At 40.6% G+C, this 21,602-nt stretch overlaps 1 protein-coding gene across 2 annotated transcripts in view; it reads left to right on the top strand.

The window, feature by feature from the left end:
- FHDC1 (FH2 domain containing 1) overlaps positions 1-21,602 on the top strand; it is a 47,740-nt gene that overhangs the window by 15,323 nt on the left and 10,815 nt on the right. For both annotated transcript variants that reach the window (XM_077279329.1, XM_077279330.1), the window contains exons 3-6: positions 10,948-11,009; positions 13,060-13,162; positions 17,636-17,721; positions 19,565-19,665. In XM_077279329.1, coding sequence (XP_077135444.1) covers positions 10,948-11,009; positions 13,060-13,162; positions 17,636-17,721; positions 19,565-19,665 — 352 coding nt within the window. The remainder of the gene's footprint in view (positions 1-10,947; positions 11,010-13,059; positions 13,163-17,635; positions 17,722-19,564; positions 19,666-21,602) is intronic.

Raw genomic sequence — 21,602 nt, forward strand, 5'->3', positions numbered from 1 at the left:
CGTTTTTGGGCAGTACAGAAGAAGTTGCAAAAACAATGCCCCCTTCTGCATTGTTCGCGTAGCTGCTACAACTTGAGATATTGCTGCAGATTCGATAAACATCATCTGAACCCAATGATTTCGGTTGGATCGACCACCCATCTAATGTGTAATGGGGGGCAACAGACTCTTTCTGATGTCCAATGGAAGATGAACGGGCTTGTTGAACTATGTTAGTATTATTGCTGAGCTTCTGTCATAAGGTCAATTTAAAGGGATTCAGTCACCAGGTTTTTACTTCCTTATCTGAGAGCATTATAATGTAGGAAGGTAGACCCTGATTCCAACGATGTATCACTTCGTTTACTTAGTGCAGCAGTTGTGACTCAATTTATAGGTGTAGCTGAGTTGGACCATGGCTCACTGTGATCAAGGCAGTGATAATCTCCTGGTGATAAACCATTGTATGGAAACAGCGCACAGTATTATAAGTGTCGCATCACTGAAATCTGAAGGTGGACACTCAGGGTACCGTTACACTAAACGATTTACCAACGATCACGACCAGCGATACGACCTGGCCGTGATCGTTGGTAAGTCGTTGTGTGGTCGCTGGGGAGCTGTCACACAGACAGCTCTCCAGCGACCAACGATGCCGAAGTCCCCGGGTAACCAGGGTAAACATCGGGTTACTAAGCGCAGGGCCGTGCTTAGTAACCCGATGTTTACCCTGGTTACCATCGTAAATGTAAAAAAAACCAAACAGTACATACTCACATTCCGGTGTCCGTCAGGTCCCTCGCCTTCAGCTTCCCGCACTGACTGTGAGTGCAGGCCGTAAAGTAAAAGCAGAGCGCAGCAGTGACGTCACCGCTGTGCCCTGCTTTCCGGCCGGCACTCAGTCAGTGCGGGAAGCAGACGGCGAGGGACCTGACGGACACCGGAATGTGAGTATGTACTGTTTTTTTTTTTTTTTTTACATTTACGATGGTAACCAGGGTAAACATCGGGTTACTAAGCTTGGCCCTGCGCTTAGTAACCCGATGTTTACCCTGGTTACAAGCGAACGCATCGCTGGATCGATGTCACACACACCGATCCAGCGATGACAGCGGGAGATCCAGCGATGAAAGAAAGTTCCAAACGATCTGCTACGACGTACGATTCTCAGCGGGGTCCCTGATCGCTGCTGCGTGTCAGACACAGCGATATCGTATGGATATCGCTGGAACGTCATGGATCGTACCGTCGTAGCGACCAAAGTGCCACTGTGAGACGGTACCCTTAGACTTAGTAGCCTGTGTCTGAGGGTCTGCCTCTAGTAGGAGTACACACTCGAAAATGATGCACAGTGGAGCGTATGTTTGCTCTGCCGGCACAATTATAGTATATGGGCCCCATCGGCACATACGTCCGAATTACGGTTTGTGGAGGGGGGGGGGGTAGTTGGACATAAGCCCCAACAGGGCTTCTGAACCAATGTCTGAACGCAATGTGAAAGCACCGAAACTTGGGACAAAAGGTAACTTGTCAGATTTCAACACCCCTTTAATGGATGGAAAAAAATATATTGTTGATAAAGGTATAAGATGCGATGAGATACTAATTCCTAACTTGGCATCCAGCTGGTAGCAAGAAATACTATTAACTCATCCCATGTCCTGAACAGAAGTAGAACAAGTATATGCTTGTGATGATGATTAATACAGGTAATAAATGTTGATAGTTAAATATTACAAACATAGTGAGGTTTGCTGGCCGGGTGTCTCTGTTCATTCACTGGAGTGTGTAGAAATCTGGGGGTGTATTGTTAATTGTGCTGCATTTACTGAAAAGGGGGAAACCCCCATAAAGTAGTTTGTTTATTTTAGTAAATCCATTTTCCCAAGGCTGTGTAGCTGATAACCAAAACTTTTTCCAGATCCCAGTCTTTATAAATGTTTTATGTATAATATTTAGACTGTTTTATGTATAATATTTAGACTTTAGTATAATTTTTAGCATCAGGTTTTCACGTATATTTCTACTGACTCGCCTGCGTCCAACACTGCCCCAGCTCTAATTCTCAATGAGGATGCTAAATAACCTGTCTCTGCAATGCCATAAAGTCTCTGTGGCGCCATCCATATTCAATAGTTATAGGATCCCAATCCATCTTAGGCTACTATCACACTAGTCGCAAATGCGTCGTTTTGCCGAAAAAACACATCCTGCAAAAGTGCTTGCAGGATGCGTTTTTTCTGCATTGACTAACATTAGCGACGCATTTGCGACGCAATGACACACGTCGCAACCGTCGTGCGACGGTTGCGCCGTGCTGTGGCGGACCGTCGGGAGCAAAAAACGTTACATGTAACGTTTTTTGCTCCCGACGGTCCACTTTTTCCGACCGCGCATGCGCGGCCGGAACTCCGCCCCCACCTCCCCGCACTTCCCCGCACCTCACAATGGGGCAGCGGATGCGCTGGAAAAATGCATCCGCTGCCCCCGTTGTGTGGCGGAGACAGCGCTAGCGTCGGGGACCTCGGCCCGACGCACTGCGACGGACCGAGCCCGACGCTAGTGTGAAAGAAGCCTTAGGCAGATTTAGGCCATGTTCACACAAAATGTAAATGCTGCATTTTACTCTTCGGTGCACATAATGTAACAGTTCATGCAAAGTGGACGCGATTTCATGGAAACTCCTGCCCACTGTTGAACGGTGTATTATTTGGTGCATATTTTTTCCCTATAGGCTTCTATGGGGAACCTCAAAAAAGCATGTAAAAACTAGATTGTGTTTAAGTGCAGAATTCCACCGTTTCTGTACTAACAAAGCTTGCAATAAAAATTGCATCAGATTTGCACCAAAACAAAAAAAGGGACAAATCATTGAAAAACATATTAATCACAGCAGATTGTGATTGCCCATTTTGATGTGGGCACATGCAAAAAAAAAATGCTTTCTCATGTCAGAACATGGCCTATATTGCTAGTGGCTTTGCCTTTTGATATGTGGGTTTTTTCCATGTATAAAGTGCTGTTTTGTATGTGACGTTAGTTTTTTGTTCCTCTATCAGGGAGATGACCTTCGATTTCATTTTGCAATAATCTAATTTTCAGCTTGTAAAGTATGTAGAATATCTTGTCGCTGCAGGAATAAAATTGCTATTACAGTAAAGCCAGTAATTGGGAATATTAGTCGTTTTTGTCAGTGTATTGTCTCTTTTCATGGTCTGATCAATAGAAAATCACACTTGAAATGCTACGTTCCAACGATGAGCTTTTTGGTGAGTTTTTGATGTTGCAGATTGTATGCAGCATTTCTGCAAATAATAAGTGTAAGATATAATACTTGAATTTAAAAAAAAAAATGCAGCATCAAGAACTCTCCAAAAACTCCTTGTGGGAACGTAGCCTACAAGGCTGTGTATCCAGAGCTCATCCCTGTAGCCCTCAGGACAATTGGAAGGATGGGTCAATTTTCGGACAGCCTCGGGCAGGTAAATAAACAAATCCCACCATTAGAGCCGGCCATTGTAAAGATTGTTGTCATGAACAACAATGCTGAAAGGTAAAAAGACAAATTGCAAACCAGTCTCTGGTGATCTTTGGCCTGGTCTGGACTGATGGGATGCAGATTTAGCTTTCGCCATGAATGAATTTACAACTACAGCAAATGAAAATAACCCCCAAAAAATGAAACAGCAGATCAACTATGCAATAGATATTTGCCATTGGCTGGCAATATGTCCAGCTCATCACGAAAATACCCTAGTGGTCTTTAGAAAGTTGACTGTCTGTTCACACTAAGGTTTGTGGGGGATTTTTCAGGAGTTTCTGGAACAAAATTTCCAAAAGCCTTAAGGATTTGAAAACCCGCAAGTTTGGTTTCTACTTCAAGAACTCTTGAGTGAGGGGGGGAATTCATTGTGACCATTTCTCTTTTGTCCCCCTTGGAATTTTTTTGCTCGTTTTTTATGCTGTGTGTGGAAAAATAAATACATCTCCGTGAAACAAAAAAACTTCATATTGATATCTAGACAGATACTCTTGGAAGAAAAGGTGGAACAAAATGAAAGTGCAAAAACAGTGTGAAAATACCGTAAATCATCCTTTTCAGTCTTACAAACGGTGTACTATTTGGCCAGCTTCACTGTCATGTTCCAGGAGCTGGTGTGCTGGACGGGACACGCGGGGATGCTTGGGACTATTTGTACAATTTGAAGAGCCCTGGGCTTCCCAAGACACACGAGAGGTGTTTTTCGTCTGGGTGTTTTGGTGCAGACTGTGGTCTTAGGTGTGATCGTGTTTGAAGGTGGAGATAATGACAGGCGTTGCACATGTCGGCAAGCGTACAGGGTGTAAGAACAATTTATTCTGGCTTGTGCTGCTAGGTGATTCATGCTTTTCTTTGCATTTCCCAGATCCGCCGGTTACACTACCAAATGGTTTTATTGCCACAAAAAGATGTAATATTGAAGCTACGAGACGTTGTATTTAGGACGTGGCTATTTTACAGACGTGGTGTAACAAGGCTCCCCTATTACTTGGGTAGGCTGCTCTGATAGTCATTGCCCTGTTACCATGGGTACGAGCCAGTTTTGTGCTCCAGACTACCAGTAACTTGTCCTTGTTCATTGCCGTGCCATAAATGTGCAATAAAGCTTTTTCTTTTTGTGGAGATATGGTAAAATAACAGTGGGTGCAGACCTCCATGGGTGCTTAGCAGTCCATGGAACATCCCTTTGTTTTGTTCATGCGGCAGACCCTTGTTTTAGTAAGAGACGGCGGCTATAAATCAGAGGAATGTCACCAGACTCCATTAAGTCTCCTGCTGACGTAGTGTCCGAAATGTCGTCCTCTGCCCCTTTCCACTGATGGTAGTTTGTGTATACGCACATTTCAGTTCGACAAAGAACATGACCATTTCGGCATTGGTTTTTCAGACTCTTTTCTGTGTTATTTTTGGTAGTTACCCAGTGGCTCCATCATCTTATGATAATGGGCAGTGTGTATATTACATAATGTACCTGCCGCCATAACGGAGTATGCAAAGTGTTGTCCTCTGGTTACTCAGCGGCTCATTGGTCTATTTATACCAACAGAAAGCGACAAGATGGTGCACTAAAGTATCATCAAAACTAGATCCTTTATTGAAGATAATAAATATAAAACAACAATTAGATAAAACGCAGAGTGGAGGGCCACAGATACAGATGTACAGTAAAGGCTTATTAGTGGCTTAGTTTGCTTCCCAGTGCCTGTAGGATGTATCACAGTGGAAAAAGCAAAAACTAAGTCAATAATTAAAAGCACATCATGTGAAGAGCTAATTGCCATGTGGCCCTGTCTCACCCTAGCTTTGTGAGGAGGCATCATGTAGTATGTGATACTGAAGGCACTGGGAAGCATTCTAAACAACTTGTAAGCCTTTACTATACATTTGCATATGTTCTCCTCCATTGTGGCACTCTGCTTTTTATGTACCGTAATTTTGTTATTTATTGATTTACTTTTATAAAGGATCTAGTTTTTATAAAACTTTAGTACTCCACCTTGGTGCATTTTGTTGATAAAATTAGTATTTGGGTGCGTCTCCACCATGGTATTCTATTACTTATGGGCTCAGTTTTGTTTCATTGGTCCATCTGTCTGATTCTATGTCCTAAGATACTGGACTCCGAAGTTTAGAAATTGCAAGGTTCTTTCCTGATATAGAAAGGGGAAGCCGTCTTATCAATCTGGGTTACTGAAAGCGAGTTGTTAAACCCTTAGCCATTGTAGTAAAATTTTTTGTTTTTGCACTTTCATTTTTTTTTACCCTCTTCTTCTTCTTCTTCTTCTTCTTCTTCTTCTTCTTCTTCCAAGAGTCATAACTTATTTTCTGTCTACATACCATCCCTCCCTCAATGTACTGAAGAACGAGCAAACAAAAATTCCAAGTGGGGTGAAACGGTGACGAAAGCAATTCTCTACGGTAACACCAAATTTGTGTAGGTTTTTGTTCATTTTTTGAACCATTAAAACATTTAGGTTTATGTTTGTTTTCTAAGACACCATAATTTTTTTTCTTCTCCACCAAAGAAGCTTTTTGAAAGCTGTAAACTTTATTTTTTTTTCCTGACTAAATCCATATAGGGTATATCACAAAAGTGAGTACACCCCTCACTAAGGGATGTGCTCACTTTTTTTGCCAGCGATTTTAGCTATTTAGAGGCCCCACCAAATTCACACTGGGATACAAGCTGTACACTGACTATTGTGCATTGTATCAAGGTGTCATATCTTCAGTGTTTTCCCATGAAAAATATAATATTTATAAAAATGTGAGTGGTGTACTCACACTTGAGATATTCTGTATTTCTAAGTAAGTCCCTCCTCCCCTCGAGCTACAGAAGCAGTCCTGACCTGTAATGACATGGACTGTACCAAACGTATAAAATAAAATATCCCTACACCAAGACGTGAGTCAGATCCTGTACATTGTGAGGTGGGGCCTCCATGGATCAGACTTATTCTTCTCGCACATGTTGCACTAACCATTCATTAGACACTGTCACCAGTTTTCATTTATTCGTGGTCCAGTTTTGATTATCACGTGCCTATTATAAGCCTTTTTCACAGTGGAGTGGGGTCAGCAATGGTCCTCTGACCACCCTGCAGCTACATAGCCCAACAGGAAGCAAGATGTGATGCACTGTTTAATGTGACAGCTGTCTGTCAAAGCCGATACTATGGCCACGTGCACACGTTGAGTGTTCGGTGAGTTTATTTGTAGACCAAAACCAGGAGTGGAACAATCGGAGGAAAAGTATAATAGAAACACGTCACCGCGTCTTACAAATATTGAGGTAAAAAAACTCTCCAAATATTCAAAGATTAAACTTATTTCAGCAATTTGTCCTACAGTAGTTTTCCTGTAGGATTGGACCAGATGAGTTGGCCACCACATCCCACTTGCATTAATGGTCCTTGCCTTTGGTTCACAAGTTGTCCTTCCTTGGAGCACCTTTGCATGCTGCTAGCCACTGTGTACTTGGAACTCCCTTCATAACTTGGCATTCGGAGGTGCTCTGATGCAGTTGTCACCATAGGACCCTTGTCAGAGTCTCTATCGTTATGCTCGCCCATTTTTCCATTTCCAACATCTTGACACTGGTAACTGACCACACATGCTGCCTAATATTGTCTCCCCCCTCGACATGTGTATTTGCAATAACTGAACATTATGCTATGGCTGACGTGTGTAGAGATGTATATACACTTGCCCTTGCAGTAAGTTAACATTACACTATGGCTGACTGAGGAGCACCTGTGGCCAGATTGTGATCTATAAAAGATGAGGTTTCCCTGTACAATAATGTTGGTCCATTGTTTCATTAGTGAACTATCCATCATTCCCATTGTGTTGTGCCGCTCCTATTTACAGATCCATATAAATGGCCATAGAGGACTTGATGTGGAAATATATTTTCTTGATGGCGTACTGTTCATGGGTACATAGTGGGACTTTCTCTGGGAATTTTACTCACTCCAGGCACATCAGTTAGTGATACAAGTACAAATAGATATTTGCTGCCTCTTGCCTTTGTTGGTAGAAAAGGTCAGCTTTATATTCTGGCATGGACTCTGGGCTGGGACTTTCTCCCCATCTGTAGTGGGTTAATGAACGGTACGGTGTGTACCCACTGTGACGTAGCAGCTTCTGAACCTGGGTGCAATACGCGGATGTTCTCTGAGTATTTATTTACTGTTTATTGTGTGATCCTTGGCATCCGCTGACGACACGTGACTCCACCGAGAAGCTTTGCTACTGTATGCCTAGAGCCAGCCCCGTGATGTGCCAGTGAAGGCATTGTTCAGGTTACAAGGAGAGCCCCGATTACTTCATATGTTTTTAGTAGTAAGAGAAGATGACCTCTAATCCGGTCATCAGCACGTGAAATTAGGAGAACAGATTGAGGGGTGTGAGGCTGCATGGGCTCTACTCGTGAGTTCTACTCCAAATTGCAGGGTGCAAAGGAACTTCAATATGTTTTCCAAACACTTAACATTTTCATTTCTCACCGGGGACTTGTGGATCTTGGTTGGTTGGCACGTTGTTGCACTGTGGCCATGGATTCAAAGCAAACCTAAGGTCAAATTTGGATTATGTTCTTGCAGTGCATTCATAGATTTTTGTTTTGTTTCTGGCTACTTCAGTTTCCTCACTTTTTTATTATGGTCTGGATAGTACAGTATCATAAAAAGCATTGGGTTGTCTGATTCTCAAGCGTTCCTAGATATATCTCCCGTTATTCTGGATAAAATAAGATTGCTTTTCATCAGGAATAGTTTTCTATAGAGAACGTACATCCTGTGCTTTTGTCCTGCTGCCCCAGATAAAGACCTGTTTTCAGAGACTATACATAGACGGAATTAGAGAGTGCTGATGGCGCGGCAGGAAGATGATAACGCAGGAGGGGCACAGACTCTTTTAATTTACGTGGTACAAGGCTCCGCCATCATGTGATGGCTCCTGTAACTGATAGCTGCTGGGTGATGTTATGGTTAGTACAAGTCCCGCACTAATTATATGTATCGTCACTTTTCCAAAGTTGTTTGCTGACTCTTGTCCTGTAGGACATTTATTGGGTGAGGACACGTAGAAGGCACAAATGGTGCCAGAGAGAATGTGCAACGTGTTTATAAGAATGTGTCATTTGTTACTTCCCTGTGGATTAATTTCATTTTTATTTTTGAGTCTTAGATGCAGTGTAAAGCATAGAGGAGGGGCAGTGCAGTAGGTAAAGCCTCTGACTTTACTAGGTGTTTTGATTTTTAATTAAGACTATTTAGGATCACTGGATACATTGTAGTGGAATAGAAGCAAGAAGCAGGGAATATTTAAGAAACTAAATAGCAGTTAATGGAGTTTTCCTATTACCTAAAATGGCTGCAACAAGGTCCCTTTAAAAAAAAAAAAATTTAGAAAAGGAGTTTTAATTCAATTAAAAAATCTTAAAGGGAATCTTTCAGCAGGTTTTTGCTGTGTAATCTGAGGACAGCATGAGATCGGGGCTGAAACAATGAGTCTGGGGATGTATCCGTTATTATGCGGTGTGCAGTTGTTTACTTACAGTGTAGGTTTTATCACTAAGACTTTATCAATGCCAGGTCTGGTGCTCAGGTAAATGCTAATCTGACTCCGCCCCTTCCTCTGATGAGCAGCTCACTGTCAATAGACAATGTACAAAGAAAACTGGTGTGGGCGGGGCAACGTTTTTTTTTTTTTTTTTTTGCGCTTCACCTTTTATCTAAGATCTCGGATTGTGTTGCAAATGCTGCACGCAGTAAACGACGTGATAAATCTCTGGAATCTGGGTCTCTTTCTTTCTACTTTTAGTGCACATACACACGTTCAGGATTTCTTGCAGAAATTTCCTGACCAAAACCGGACATTTCTGCCAGAAATCCGCATGCATTTTTTTGTGTGTGTGTTTTTTACGCCCTTTTTTTTTGGCGGATTCTTCACTTTTTTTTTCCGGAGCTTTCCCTAGGCATTAAATAGTGGGAAAAATGCAAAAAACCCCACAAAATTAATGAACATGCTGCTTTTTTACCACGATGCGTTTTTTTTCACGGAAAAAAAACCGCATCATGTGCACAAATTGCGGAATGCATTCTAAATGATAGGATGCATATGTATGCGTTTTTTTATGCGGGTTTTTTTATGCCTTTTTATGTGTTTTTTTTTTTTTTTTTTTTATCGCGAAAAATCCTGAACATGTGCACATAGCCTTATGCTGCTCTCTGATCAGGTAGAAAATACCTGGTGACAGATTCCTTTTAAGTCCTTGGGAAAAATTCAGTAAATGCGTCCCCAGCAAGTATGTTGTCCTGCTCTTGAAGTCTTCCTTACTTTTTCCTCGACTTAATTCTATTTCTTACATTGAGGTTGGCGGAGCACATACAGTAGAAGTCTAAGATTGCTACTGGGTATGTGCTGTAACTGCTTGTTCCTGAAAATTGTCAGCTCCTCATAGTTTTGTGTTCCATTTACTTTAATGGGAACCATTGTCTGTGATGCTGAGCGTCTGTAAATCCCAACAGAGTGCTGCTCCGGAAGGAAACGGGAAACTTATACTGCAAAGACGGAAGAAGGTGCAGGTCAAAATCTTCATAAATGCAGAAGATATCACTTTAATTGACAAATGGAACAATCTTTTTAATTGAAGCAAATTGCTAACTAGTTATATTTTTCTAAATTGACTATTATTTTAGGTACCTGGAGAGGACCTGACAGGAGATTCATGCTGCCCGAACCATGTGATGCAGACACTGGTGGCTGCATTAGAACAGTTGTGGATTTTACCCTGAAATACTGCTGCAGTTCAGAAAAGCCGGCTGGCGACTGTGCGTCCAAGGCCGATCCTGTTGGTTTCTCCTCTCCCAGTTCCATTTGATTGACAGTTCTCTCACTATGTATATGTAAAGGGAGACCTGTCAGAGTAAAACATAGACCGCTGCAGTGAGGCAACCAGTGTCTGTCATGTTCCCTTTAATTGGGTAGGAGCATTTATCGCCTGTACAAGAGAAAGGTGATAAATGCTGGCTTGTTTCTCACCCTGCCATAGGGAGCAGCGGGTTGCATGCCTCGTCTAATTGAGACCTTGAAGGCCAAGTCCCCCATGTTCTGGTGATTGGTGATTGGATCGGAGATTAATGCTTTATGTTTTAAGAAATTCTTGTAAGAAACTGGTGTGTTTAAGTAAAGGTGTCCGGTGGCTAAAACTCCTCAATAGAAGAAAGGTAGGTTTATCATGGAAGGGAAATCTTCTGTTACCTGTATCTATTACAGGACCGTCTGCTGCTAGATTCTCAATAATGAATGCGTCTGTCGCACACCGTGCCGCAACGTGCACATCGCCTTACGCTTTCCACCCAATACAAGTTGTATATTGTGGATGTTCATTTCTAGAGATACTTTGCTTTCTGTTTTTCTAGGTTTCTCTGCTGGATTCCAAGCGAAGCATGAATATTGGGATATTCCTGAAACAGTTTAAAAAGTGAGTTCTGCCATAGTTTGTGCACATAGGAAACTACACTCACTGGCCACTTTATTAGGTACACCATGCTAGTAACGGGTTGGACCCCTTTTGCCTTCAGAACTGCCTCAATTCTTCGTGGCATAGATTCAACAAGGTGCTGGAAGCATTCCTCAGAGATTTTGGTCCATATTGACATGATGGCATCACACAGTTGCCGCAGATTTGTCGGCTGCACATCCCTGATGCGAATCTCCCGTTCCACCACATCCCAAAGATTTCATGTTGTTTACGCCAAATTCTGACCCTACCATCCGAATGTCGCAGCAGAAATCGAGACTCATCAGACCAAGCAACGTTTTTCCAATCTTCTACTGTCCAATTTCGATGAGCTTGTGCAAATTGTAGCCTCAGTTTCCTGTTCTTAGCTGAAAGGAGTGGTACCCGGTGTGGTCTTCTGCTGCTGTAGCCCATCTGCCTCAAAGTTCGACGCACTGTGCGTTCAGAGATGCTCTTAGGCCTACCTTGGTTGTAACGGGTGGCGATTTGAGTCACTGTTGCCTTTCTATCAGCTCGAACCAGTCTGCCCATTCTCCTCTGACCTCTGGCATCAACAAGGCATTTCCGCCCACAGAACTGCCGCTCACTGGATTTTTTTTCTTTTTCGGACCATTCTCTGTAAACCCTAGAGATGGTTGGGCGTGAAAATCCCAGTAGATCAGCAGTTTCTGAAATACTCAGACCAGCCCTTCTGGCACCAACAACCATGCCACGTTCAAAGGCACTCAAATCACCTTTCTTCCCCATACTGATGCTCGGTTTGAACTGCAGGAGATTGTCTTGACCATGTCTACATGCCTAAATGCACTGAGTTGCCGCCATGTGATTGGCTGATTAGAAATTAAGTGTTAACAAGAAGTTGGACAGGTGTACCTAATAAAGTGGCCAGTGAGTGTATTTTATTCATGACGGCTTCTAATTGTTTGTTTTTGATATCCGCTAAAAGGAAATGCGATTAAAAAAGCTAATTTAAAATTAAAAAATAAATAAAAGCTATTGTACAAACGTGTGACAAGTGGTCGTAAAGGTGCCTTGTATATAACATTCCTCAGTGTGTATGAACACCCCAGGCTAAAATACCAAAGGGTATCAAGTGTACCAAGGATGTATCATAATACAGCTCGCACTAAATCTGAGGTTTCCAAAACGTCACATCAGAGGCAGCGCTCCGAAGGCTCCAGTGGACGAAAGTGAATTTATTCACCAATATGCAACGTTTCTGCTGTCTCAATGCAGCCTGTATCAAATAAACAATACAAGATAAAGAACACAATGAGACAGCTAGAATATTGTATATTTAGTGAATAAATTCACTTTCTTTCATTGGAACCGTCACAATGCTGCCTGTATCTCTGCTTGTAATTTTATCAGCATTAGGCTATGTTCACACGTTGTATAATCCATTATATAATTATAAAATATATAAAAATAAATATTATTATTTATTATTATTATTATACATTATTTGGACCTATGTCAAAAATTATGTTCACACGTTATGTTTAATGCTAATTTGTAATCTGCGTTTTACAGTATCAGCCAAAGCTGAGATTTCAGAAGTGTTATGCACACTTTTTTTTTTTTTCCTGACTAGTTTTGAAAACTACTGCATGTCACTTTCAGCGTTTTGTTTTTTTTTTCACCCATAGAAAGCAGTAAGTGCAAAAACACAGTTATCAGGGTTTGCTGCCTTTATGGGGAGAAAAGCTAAAGGAAGTTGCATCATGATTTTTTTTGGGGGGAGCACTAAACTTTATCAACATGCACAAGAGACAATAAAAATGCAGCAAAACCTGCTTTTTGTAAGCAGCTTCTTTACTGCTGAGAGAGCAAGTTTGACTGCAGCAAAAACGCAGCGTGTGAACATAGCCTTATTCCTGGGAGGATTATTTATGCACCCACCTTTGAAGGCCGCTATACGCCATGGTGGATGGGTGGATAAATCCGTGTGTGTGTGTGCAGATAGATATATTATATGCTTTATGTAAATATTCTTTTGACTTTCTATTAGGTCTGCTGAACATATTGTTGAAGATATTCGAAAGGGAAAGTGTGATTTGTATGACTCTGAAGCCCTTCAGGAACTTCTAAAGATGTCTCCAGAGGCTGAAGAGGTACGACTAACTTATCCAAGTACTGTACGTTGTAAATCTAGTCATGTTAAAGAGAACATGTCGCCATGAAAATGCCGGCCAATGTGCAAGTAACCATGTTAAAGAGCAGGAGGAGCTGATGTATCGTAAACCTGGATGACAATTGGACAGTAACCGATATAGAAAACAGAACCCTTCACACAATACTATAATAATAATAATAATGCAAACATTTTTAAAGAATACATAGAATAAAAATGACAGTGTCCCGCCAACTGATAAGGGAATCGGTTACAGCTCACAAGCAAAAATAGTAAAAAATGAAAATACAGCTCATAAGATGGTCATGATGCAATATAGATCAGGTTGCATGGGATGGCATAAGAGAAATACATATTATGTAAACCATTAGATCTCAATAAATAAAACCTTTATGAATCAATAGAAAATTGAAAAAAAAGAAAAACAAACTGTAACACAACAATAGAGTATTCGTATAAAATGTTCCTGTATTTTTGTTCATGAGCTGGTACCAGTTCCCTTATCAGACTCTCTTTTTGCTCTTCATGACTTCTCTTCCTTGTGTCGTTTTTTTTTCTATGTAGTCTTTAATCAAGTTTTTGTATTATTATTATTATTATTATTATTATAGTATTGTGTGAATGGTTGTTTTCTATATCGGTTATTAGATTGATATATAGATTTGTGGGAAGATTCAGTATAACGGGCGTTTTTTATTTAATCCTCTGCTGTTTCTTGGATTTTGGGTCCAGTGAGCGGTGCGATCAGCGACTGACAATATCTCTGTCTTCACACTTCTACTAAGAATGCCGCACAGGTTATACTGCATTATTTTCTCACAAAACCATATATCTACGTACTCTGCAGTATAATAGGTGGCATGTAAAGGGTTACTACTTCTCCTGCACAGAAGGTAATGGTGATAAAGACTTTGTGACCGCATTAGTGACGTGACTTTTTCCATTGATAGACGTGTCCAGCACACTTGGCTATTATTCCGTGAACTTGGGAACTGTATATATGGTTACAGAGGGCAACAGGATCACATGTATTATTCAGGCTTTTGTCTACTTAGTTAACTTTCAATAATGACAAATTTTTTTTTTTTTAAGTAGTTTCTTATTCAGAATGATGCACAAATTGGAGGAATAACCTTACCCATTGGCACCTTTATAGGGATGTTTTTTGTGATTGAGTCCTCTCAACAATAATTTGGTGTTTACCTCCTGATGTTCAGGACCCCATAACACCCCCCCCCCAGTGCTTTGTTTAAAACGTGAACTAACATACTGAATATTTAAGTTGGAAAAATCATATCCTGCGATGTCACAACATTCCACTGCCAGGGTTTCCATTAGCTGCTGCCACCCTTCCTGCTGGGACTAGATAATTTCTGTCAGCGACACCAAAGCTAGTCATTAAAATAAAGGACTAATTTGACGGGGGCTTAACCTTTGCTGCTATTACATAGTGTGTTTACAGACCGTGTATCACAGTGTGACATGAGGGCTAAGATACTGCAAAGTACGATGTCAATACTTGGGTACGTGTTTGCACTCATTGGGGATGTTGGTTAATTGAGGACCAAATCGGACAAATGTGAGCCTAACCTGCCAATTATCATCGGGCCCAGTTGCATAAGGGTCTCCCAACTCTCCTCCAATAGATGTGTAAGGATCTGGCAAGTCTGATTTCAGATTGACGACAGAGGAATAGTCAATGAGATAAGCCATCACCAGAGACGGCCCAGGCGGCCTCGACCAATCAGAGATGCGGGATTTCCAGGACAGAAGAAAAACCCCTAGACAAATAAATATATATATATATATATATATATATATATATATATATATATATATATATATAAAAAATCTCTATCATATGTATTTTATAGGAGTTTTCTACAACAGGTAAACTATAACATCTGTGATTTGCTGACTCCCACATAGATGTGGAACAGATATGTAACAGTGAGACCATTGGGAGCCAAATCGGCACATCACTTGGTTATGTAATTTGTGAGAATGCAAAGGCAAATCAACAGAGTAAAAGCCAAGCTACAGTACCCGGCAGCAGCCTCTGCACATTGAATGGACTTGCGCATTACACCACTGTTCAGTGTGCTTGCTCCAGTGGTGGTCAGATGGAGAGGATAACTGGTCTGTACCTGTGCCGGGTGTCTGACCACACTGATGTGATATTAATGATTTATCCTTCGGATTGGTCATCAATATCTTTTTCACAGTACGAGCCCTTTAACTTCACACTCGTATGCACACAGTGGTCTGTTCTAAAGGGAAATAAATAAAAAATGAATATACAGTATTCCCCTTAAAGAAGTGGGAAACTGTAGTAAGGGTTGACTTTGGCCATGATCTAGGCCTGGTGTAATGCGGTTACACCTAAGATGAAATACTTGGTATTACTGCTAATGAGGGAGTGAGATGAGGAGTATTTCTGTGGGATCTTCTATCTGCGGTGGTAATCCCTTCCTACAAAGCTGTTGTTTAGCTTTGTTATACGTGCAGGCAGCAGCCTTGCCCCGCAGCTTCATCTGTTATCGCTGTCCTGACAAGCGTGTTCCATAGCTGCACACAGCGCTGCCTGCATCCGCCTGCCTCCCTGATGCCAAATGCTTCAGCAAGCTTATAATGTGAGCCTGAATTATGACCACATCCCACTATTCATTTTCATAGCTTTTCTTTGAAAAACCTATAAATATTTGAAGACATTTATAGTCTGTCTATCTTAAAAGAATTGTTAAAGCGGCTCTACATATTTTATTAAATGAGCATTAAATTACAATGTGGTTTAATTTGCGGCTGTATACTATGCACATTTATGAGTTTACTTTAGGGGTAATCTTTCTGCAACCTTCCTGGCTGCTCCCTGTGTAGGACACAGAGCTGTACGAACATATCCCATCCTACTTGTAGACTACATGCTACTAGTTATCAAGATTTTATTTTGCTGGAGACCATATAAAAAGTATATACTAGATAGAGTTAAAACAAAATACTAACTATTTCACATCTATACAACAGAAAAAGCTTCTTGTCCCAAATAATAAGGCAATAAAAATATATACTATTAATAATAATAATTATATATATATATATATATATATTTCCATTGGTTTGCTATTGTATGAATGCCACTATGTTTTTCTATAATGCAATTGATTCAGAAGTACTTGAGTGCTGGGTATTATCCTGTTAAATAGAGAATCTTTTTGTACAGAGAGGAGAGGATTTGTCACTTCAACCCGTATAGTAAAATCACAAAAACTTTATTCCGGCAAGTCAAGCCATATTAAAAACCTAGGAAACACCTGACGCGGTTCTGGTGTGTTAGAAGCGCCCTTACTGATGGCAAGCGAGTGTTCATAGGAAAGTGAGTTCCCAATTTTCCACCTGAGAGGCTGCAGTGCTTTGTTTTTGGGGCAATCGTGTGCAAACTGCAACATTTTTGCCGTGCCATGAATTTGGTAGATACTGCCAAAACCAAGTGCTTTTTTTTTTTGCAATTTTGGAAAATTAAAAAATGCAACGCTGCCACAAATTTAAGCATTGCCGAAGCATGCCAGCTATTGCCTCACAAATGAGCAAAATACTCGCTTGTTGAGTGTTCGGATCAAGCCTGTTCTCCCGTGGGCCAGTCCAGGCCTGGCGGTGGCTAAGAGAGGGAGGAAGTAGGTGGCATCCGTTGTTAATAGATAATAATTTGTGATCACCTCTGTTACTGTATTACTGCAAAAAGGATTAGCTGCAGTATATGAAAGTGCCGTGCTCAAAAAATATTGGTAATGCTAATAAAAAATACCATAGCAGTTAATTTTTTTTGTCCAGAATCCTGCAATATTATTCCGTTGCCAGGAAACATCCATTTACTTTTCCGTCAGAAATGTCCTGTTCTGCTTTCTTATTTTTTGTTCTCTAATTTAGCACGTTGCGTGCAGCATATCTGAATTTGTTCGTAGATTTGTAAAAGATTTGCATGTCAAATATGACATATACCTGTATAGCTAATTCTTTAATAATACGCTGTGCACAAATCCTATTATTGCAGCCCATTGTGTTTTTGTATACTATGTGAGGGATTAGGTACAATTATGTGTATATATTTTGTTTCTACTTTTATACCCTATCTTGTCTTAACATGCTGTGTTGGCTACATATGGGATTACAAATAACCTTTACAGGGTTGTCTTTATATAGAAATTAAACAATTTCAGAGTTATGTGGGGGGAAAAAAGGCATTTTGTAGGACTATTATCGGCTTAGCGTGCTGTACGATCTGGGAGTGTCTTTTCATATTGGGAACAACTGAGCTATCCTGTTTCGATGGAATAAAATAAACCACCTGGAATTGATAGCTTTTAGTCTGGATACCTCTTATGTTTGTGCTTATTCTGTCTGATTTTCCTGTATTGATGTGCATGCAATAATATCTGTCTACATTTTGTTTCTGTAGGTGAAGAAGTTGAAAGCCTTCAATGGTGAAATCACAAAATTGTCACTGGCAGATTCCTTCATGTACATGCTGATTCAAGTGCCAAAGTAAGTTAAAACCAAAATATCATGTTGACTTATGGTGTAAATTTGTTGTATTCTGGGTCATTTATCTCTTGTATTTCATTTTGTTTTGTCATTGGAAATTAGATTTTCAAAAACCCTTGAAAACATTGAGTTTATTGAAGGGTCCACTTGTTTAGGACAATGATCTACAAGCCAGACAAAAAAAAAAGTGTTGAACTGGTCACAACTATTACAGGGACGGGCTATTAATCTCAATAATAAGGTGTAATAGTATATTTTGCCTGTGGTGGCGCTGCCATCAAAATGAAAATTTATTCTAAGGTTCCTCTAAAGTGTACAGGTGGTCACTGGGGGCCCTAGCAGTGGGACAACTTGTTACGATTTCTTGTAAATAGGCAGATTACATAAATCATCCTGCAGTTTAGGCTAAATAAGAACTACTGTACTTTATCATTATCATTACCTTTCACTGGATTTTTTTAAATTTAAACTGAGTACTGCCTCCAATTTTCACAATTCCACTGATTTTTGAACAGTGTTTTTGTTCCAAACTTAACCAATCCCACACCACCCCCCAGAAATAAAGAAGTAATTCAACGAAGTGGGCGTATTCTAGAGATCTTCTCTATAGGCATCTGCTTTTTCTCCTCCGATGCTGGCCAATGAAAAGACTGCCACACCCACAGAAGTTCTGTGGTTTACGCCCAGGCGGTTCCTGAGAACTTTTATTCCTGGATGCCATAACTTTGGAATTGAGGGCCACAGAAAACAACAAAAAAACTGTTCCGGAATCAATGGAGCATCACCCGTTGGAGGAGGTACCCAGTTTAAATTTACAAATGAAGCGAGAGAGGTTCTTGTTTAAAAGTAGCTTTCAAATCCTGAGTAGATTGTCTTAGTTGTATTCCTTGTAAAATAACAATTTTTGAGTAGCTTTTCTTAGAACTGAACATTGTACAATTTCTCTGTATTAATCCTGATAAAAGCGAATGGCAATACCCAGTTGTAAATTTTTTTAAATTGGGTGTGTCCCTGCTGAGACTGCACTGATTGGACAATGTCAGATGATGCAGGGACACCCCCCTTCCTGGTAGCTCCCAGCTGTCACTTTATTCCTAAATTTCCAGGAGGTGACAGTAGAGGAGCCTCACAATTCGGGGTCATTAGAAAAGCTGCTCTAGAACTGGTATTTCATGGGGAATGCAATTATTTTCTGAAACTGACATGTCAGGGGTGGTGACCAGCTTTCTTTAAATTGGGCAAGATCTTGCAGTTCAGGCTAGATCAGATAGTTGGATTGTTTCTGACTTTAATAGATTTTTGTGTAGACCTGAGACAGAAATTACACGTGTTGACAGTCCAGGTCTGTCCACATCAGGTGATGGCAGTGTAGAAGATTTACCAAGTCTTCCATAATGATTTTTCTGTAATACAAAGAACAATGCAGTCCTATGCTTATTTGTATGATTGACATCTTGTGTTATCAACACATGTCTTGCATCAGTTTCCATATTACTTTGTGTTCAGGGCTCTACAAGGCGTTGGTCTGTGACTCAGTCAGGGTTGGCTTGGCTTGTTGATGGATACTCTGGCATTTCCAGAGGCCCTGAGATGCTTGTACTTGTGCTAATCAGCTAAACTCTTTGTTAAAGTACAAAGAAAGTGTTGGAGTTCCTATTAACATTTCACCAGACAGATATGAGGCTCCTGTCCAAGTGGCTAAGAAGGATTGTTATGTAAAATACCTGTGTGGTAATGTCTCATTGTGCTGCCATATTTGCTAGTAATGCAAATCTGTCTCTATGCAAAACCAACGCTTCAACACAAATAAGCCTTAAACAAAGATGTTTATTTTTTTCTCCAGTTATTCCTTGAGAATAGAAGCCATGGTGCTGAAGAGAGAATTTTCACCCTCTTACTCGTCTCTGAATCAGGATATGATGATAATCCGATTAGCTACAAAAGGTGAGTGATCAGAAGCCGCTCATATTGTTCCTTTCATTCTATATCCTCCGTTGTGTATTAAAAGGAACAATCCGTATAAGGTATGCTGGTATCGGGGGACCTGGCTCTATTGCGCTGGTATTCACACTGAGCTATGGCGTGTGTAGGTTTTTTACATTTCTCTAATATTTGGACTCCTGGGAGTTCTTGTTCTCCCCGTGTTTGTTTGGGGTTTTCTCCAGGTTCTCTGTTTTCCTCCCACTCTCCAAAGATGTGCTGATAGGGAATGCAGATTGTGAGCCCAATGGGGACACTGATGTCTGTAAAGCGCCGCGGAATACGATGGCGCTATATACATTTTAATTATTTTACATGGATAGTTCTGTCAGGAAACAATGTGCGCAATCTAGCTTGTGATGAGAGAGCAACCATTCCAACGCTTCTGAAGATTCTGTGTGTGGTTTCTTGTCTGCGGCTTACTATAAAAATCAGTCTGGTTCCCAGCTACACGCCAGATACATAATTAACTAATTTGCTTCAAACTGATGCAAAAAAAGGAATCCCCTCCATTATTACAGACAAGACGCAGATCTGATGGACACTGGTCTGTTATTTGTCCACCTGGATGTACAATGTCGGGGCTCCACTTTACACAGATTTCATTCCAAAATGGCAAGTTCTCCTCTACCTGTAACCAAGCTATCGATATTCCCTCAGTGATCTTCCTCTGACCTGTGCACCTAAATGCTCAGCTGCGCACGCGTGGTTATTTTAATGGGAGACTATGCGACCCCCCCATTATATGATGTGTACAGCAACTTTAGTCCCATCCCAGCCTGAATTAGTTACTGTACATGCTTGGAAAACTAGCTTCCTTTTAAAGCATAAATGTAATCCGAGTTCACTATGCAAACTGCAGGCATCATTACGTAGCTCTCTCAGGACTGATGAGGCTGATGTACTTACTTTGAAATTTAATGACTAAACTGCTGTGTTTTGAAAGTTTTCCTGTCTGAGATTAAAATGAGAATATTGAATTTCAAAGTATGTGCTATTTCTTTTTTTAACTTTACAGCTAAGAAATATTTAAAAATGTGTAAAGGAAACCAGTCAACAAATCCCAGATTGTGCGGTTTGCTTTGTATACAGATCGTTATACCTCGTATACAAAACACAAGCCACAGGTTCCTATGGAAGCCTGCTTTCCCTAGACAATAACTTTGTGTTGGGCTTATTCTGGTCTCCCTAGAATACAGCTGCTTCAGTAGAAAAGGCTGCCAAGTGTAAAGGCTTGTAACTTAGAAGAGATGTCTTGTCAGAAAACGACTTATTGTTTCAATCAGGTTTTTATGTTGCATGTGTTAAAAAAAAAAAAAATGTGAATAACATGTTCTGGAACTAATGGAGAATATTTAACTTTAACCTACCGGATCCCAAATTTCCATGACGTTATTTAATGGAGGATCGGGTGGCCAATATGCACATAAGATGATCAGCTTGTCCTCATGGCTTTTGTGTTTTTGTTTTTGGTTTTTTTGGAGGTTTTCATCATGTTCCTGGATAGTTGCCTCCTTCCATGTCTGTGCAGGCCATACATACATTTATTTACTGGGGGAATTTTTAGCATACAAGTGCTTATTTTAACACTAAGGCAGATTTACAGATGGTAAAGCACACCCATATGTGGACATAAATGCTGCTAACCATAGTAATTAGCTATTGCAAGAGATAATTTTGGACTGTATTATGGTTCTGACCCACATTTGTGCGGGTGTGTGTATTGTAATGTGGGAGGGTAGAAAATACTGAATCACACTAAATTAAACATGCAAACAACTTGGATGTATACAGTAAATGTATATAACTTTGTGTAACATTAGATATTGAGGTCATGAGCAATACCGGGGCTTTTCAGAGTATTTCTACTGAGACCCCACCAAACAATCCAAGATGAGGAC

The sequence above is a fragment of the Ranitomeya variabilis genome, chromosome 1, assembly GCF_051348905.1.
Source record: "Ranitomeya variabilis isolate aRanVar5 chromosome 1, aRanVar5.hap1, whole genome shotgun sequence".
In the NCBI taxonomy this organism is placed as follows: domain Eukaryota; kingdom Metazoa; phylum Chordata; class Amphibia; order Anura; family Dendrobatidae; genus Ranitomeya; species Ranitomeya variabilis.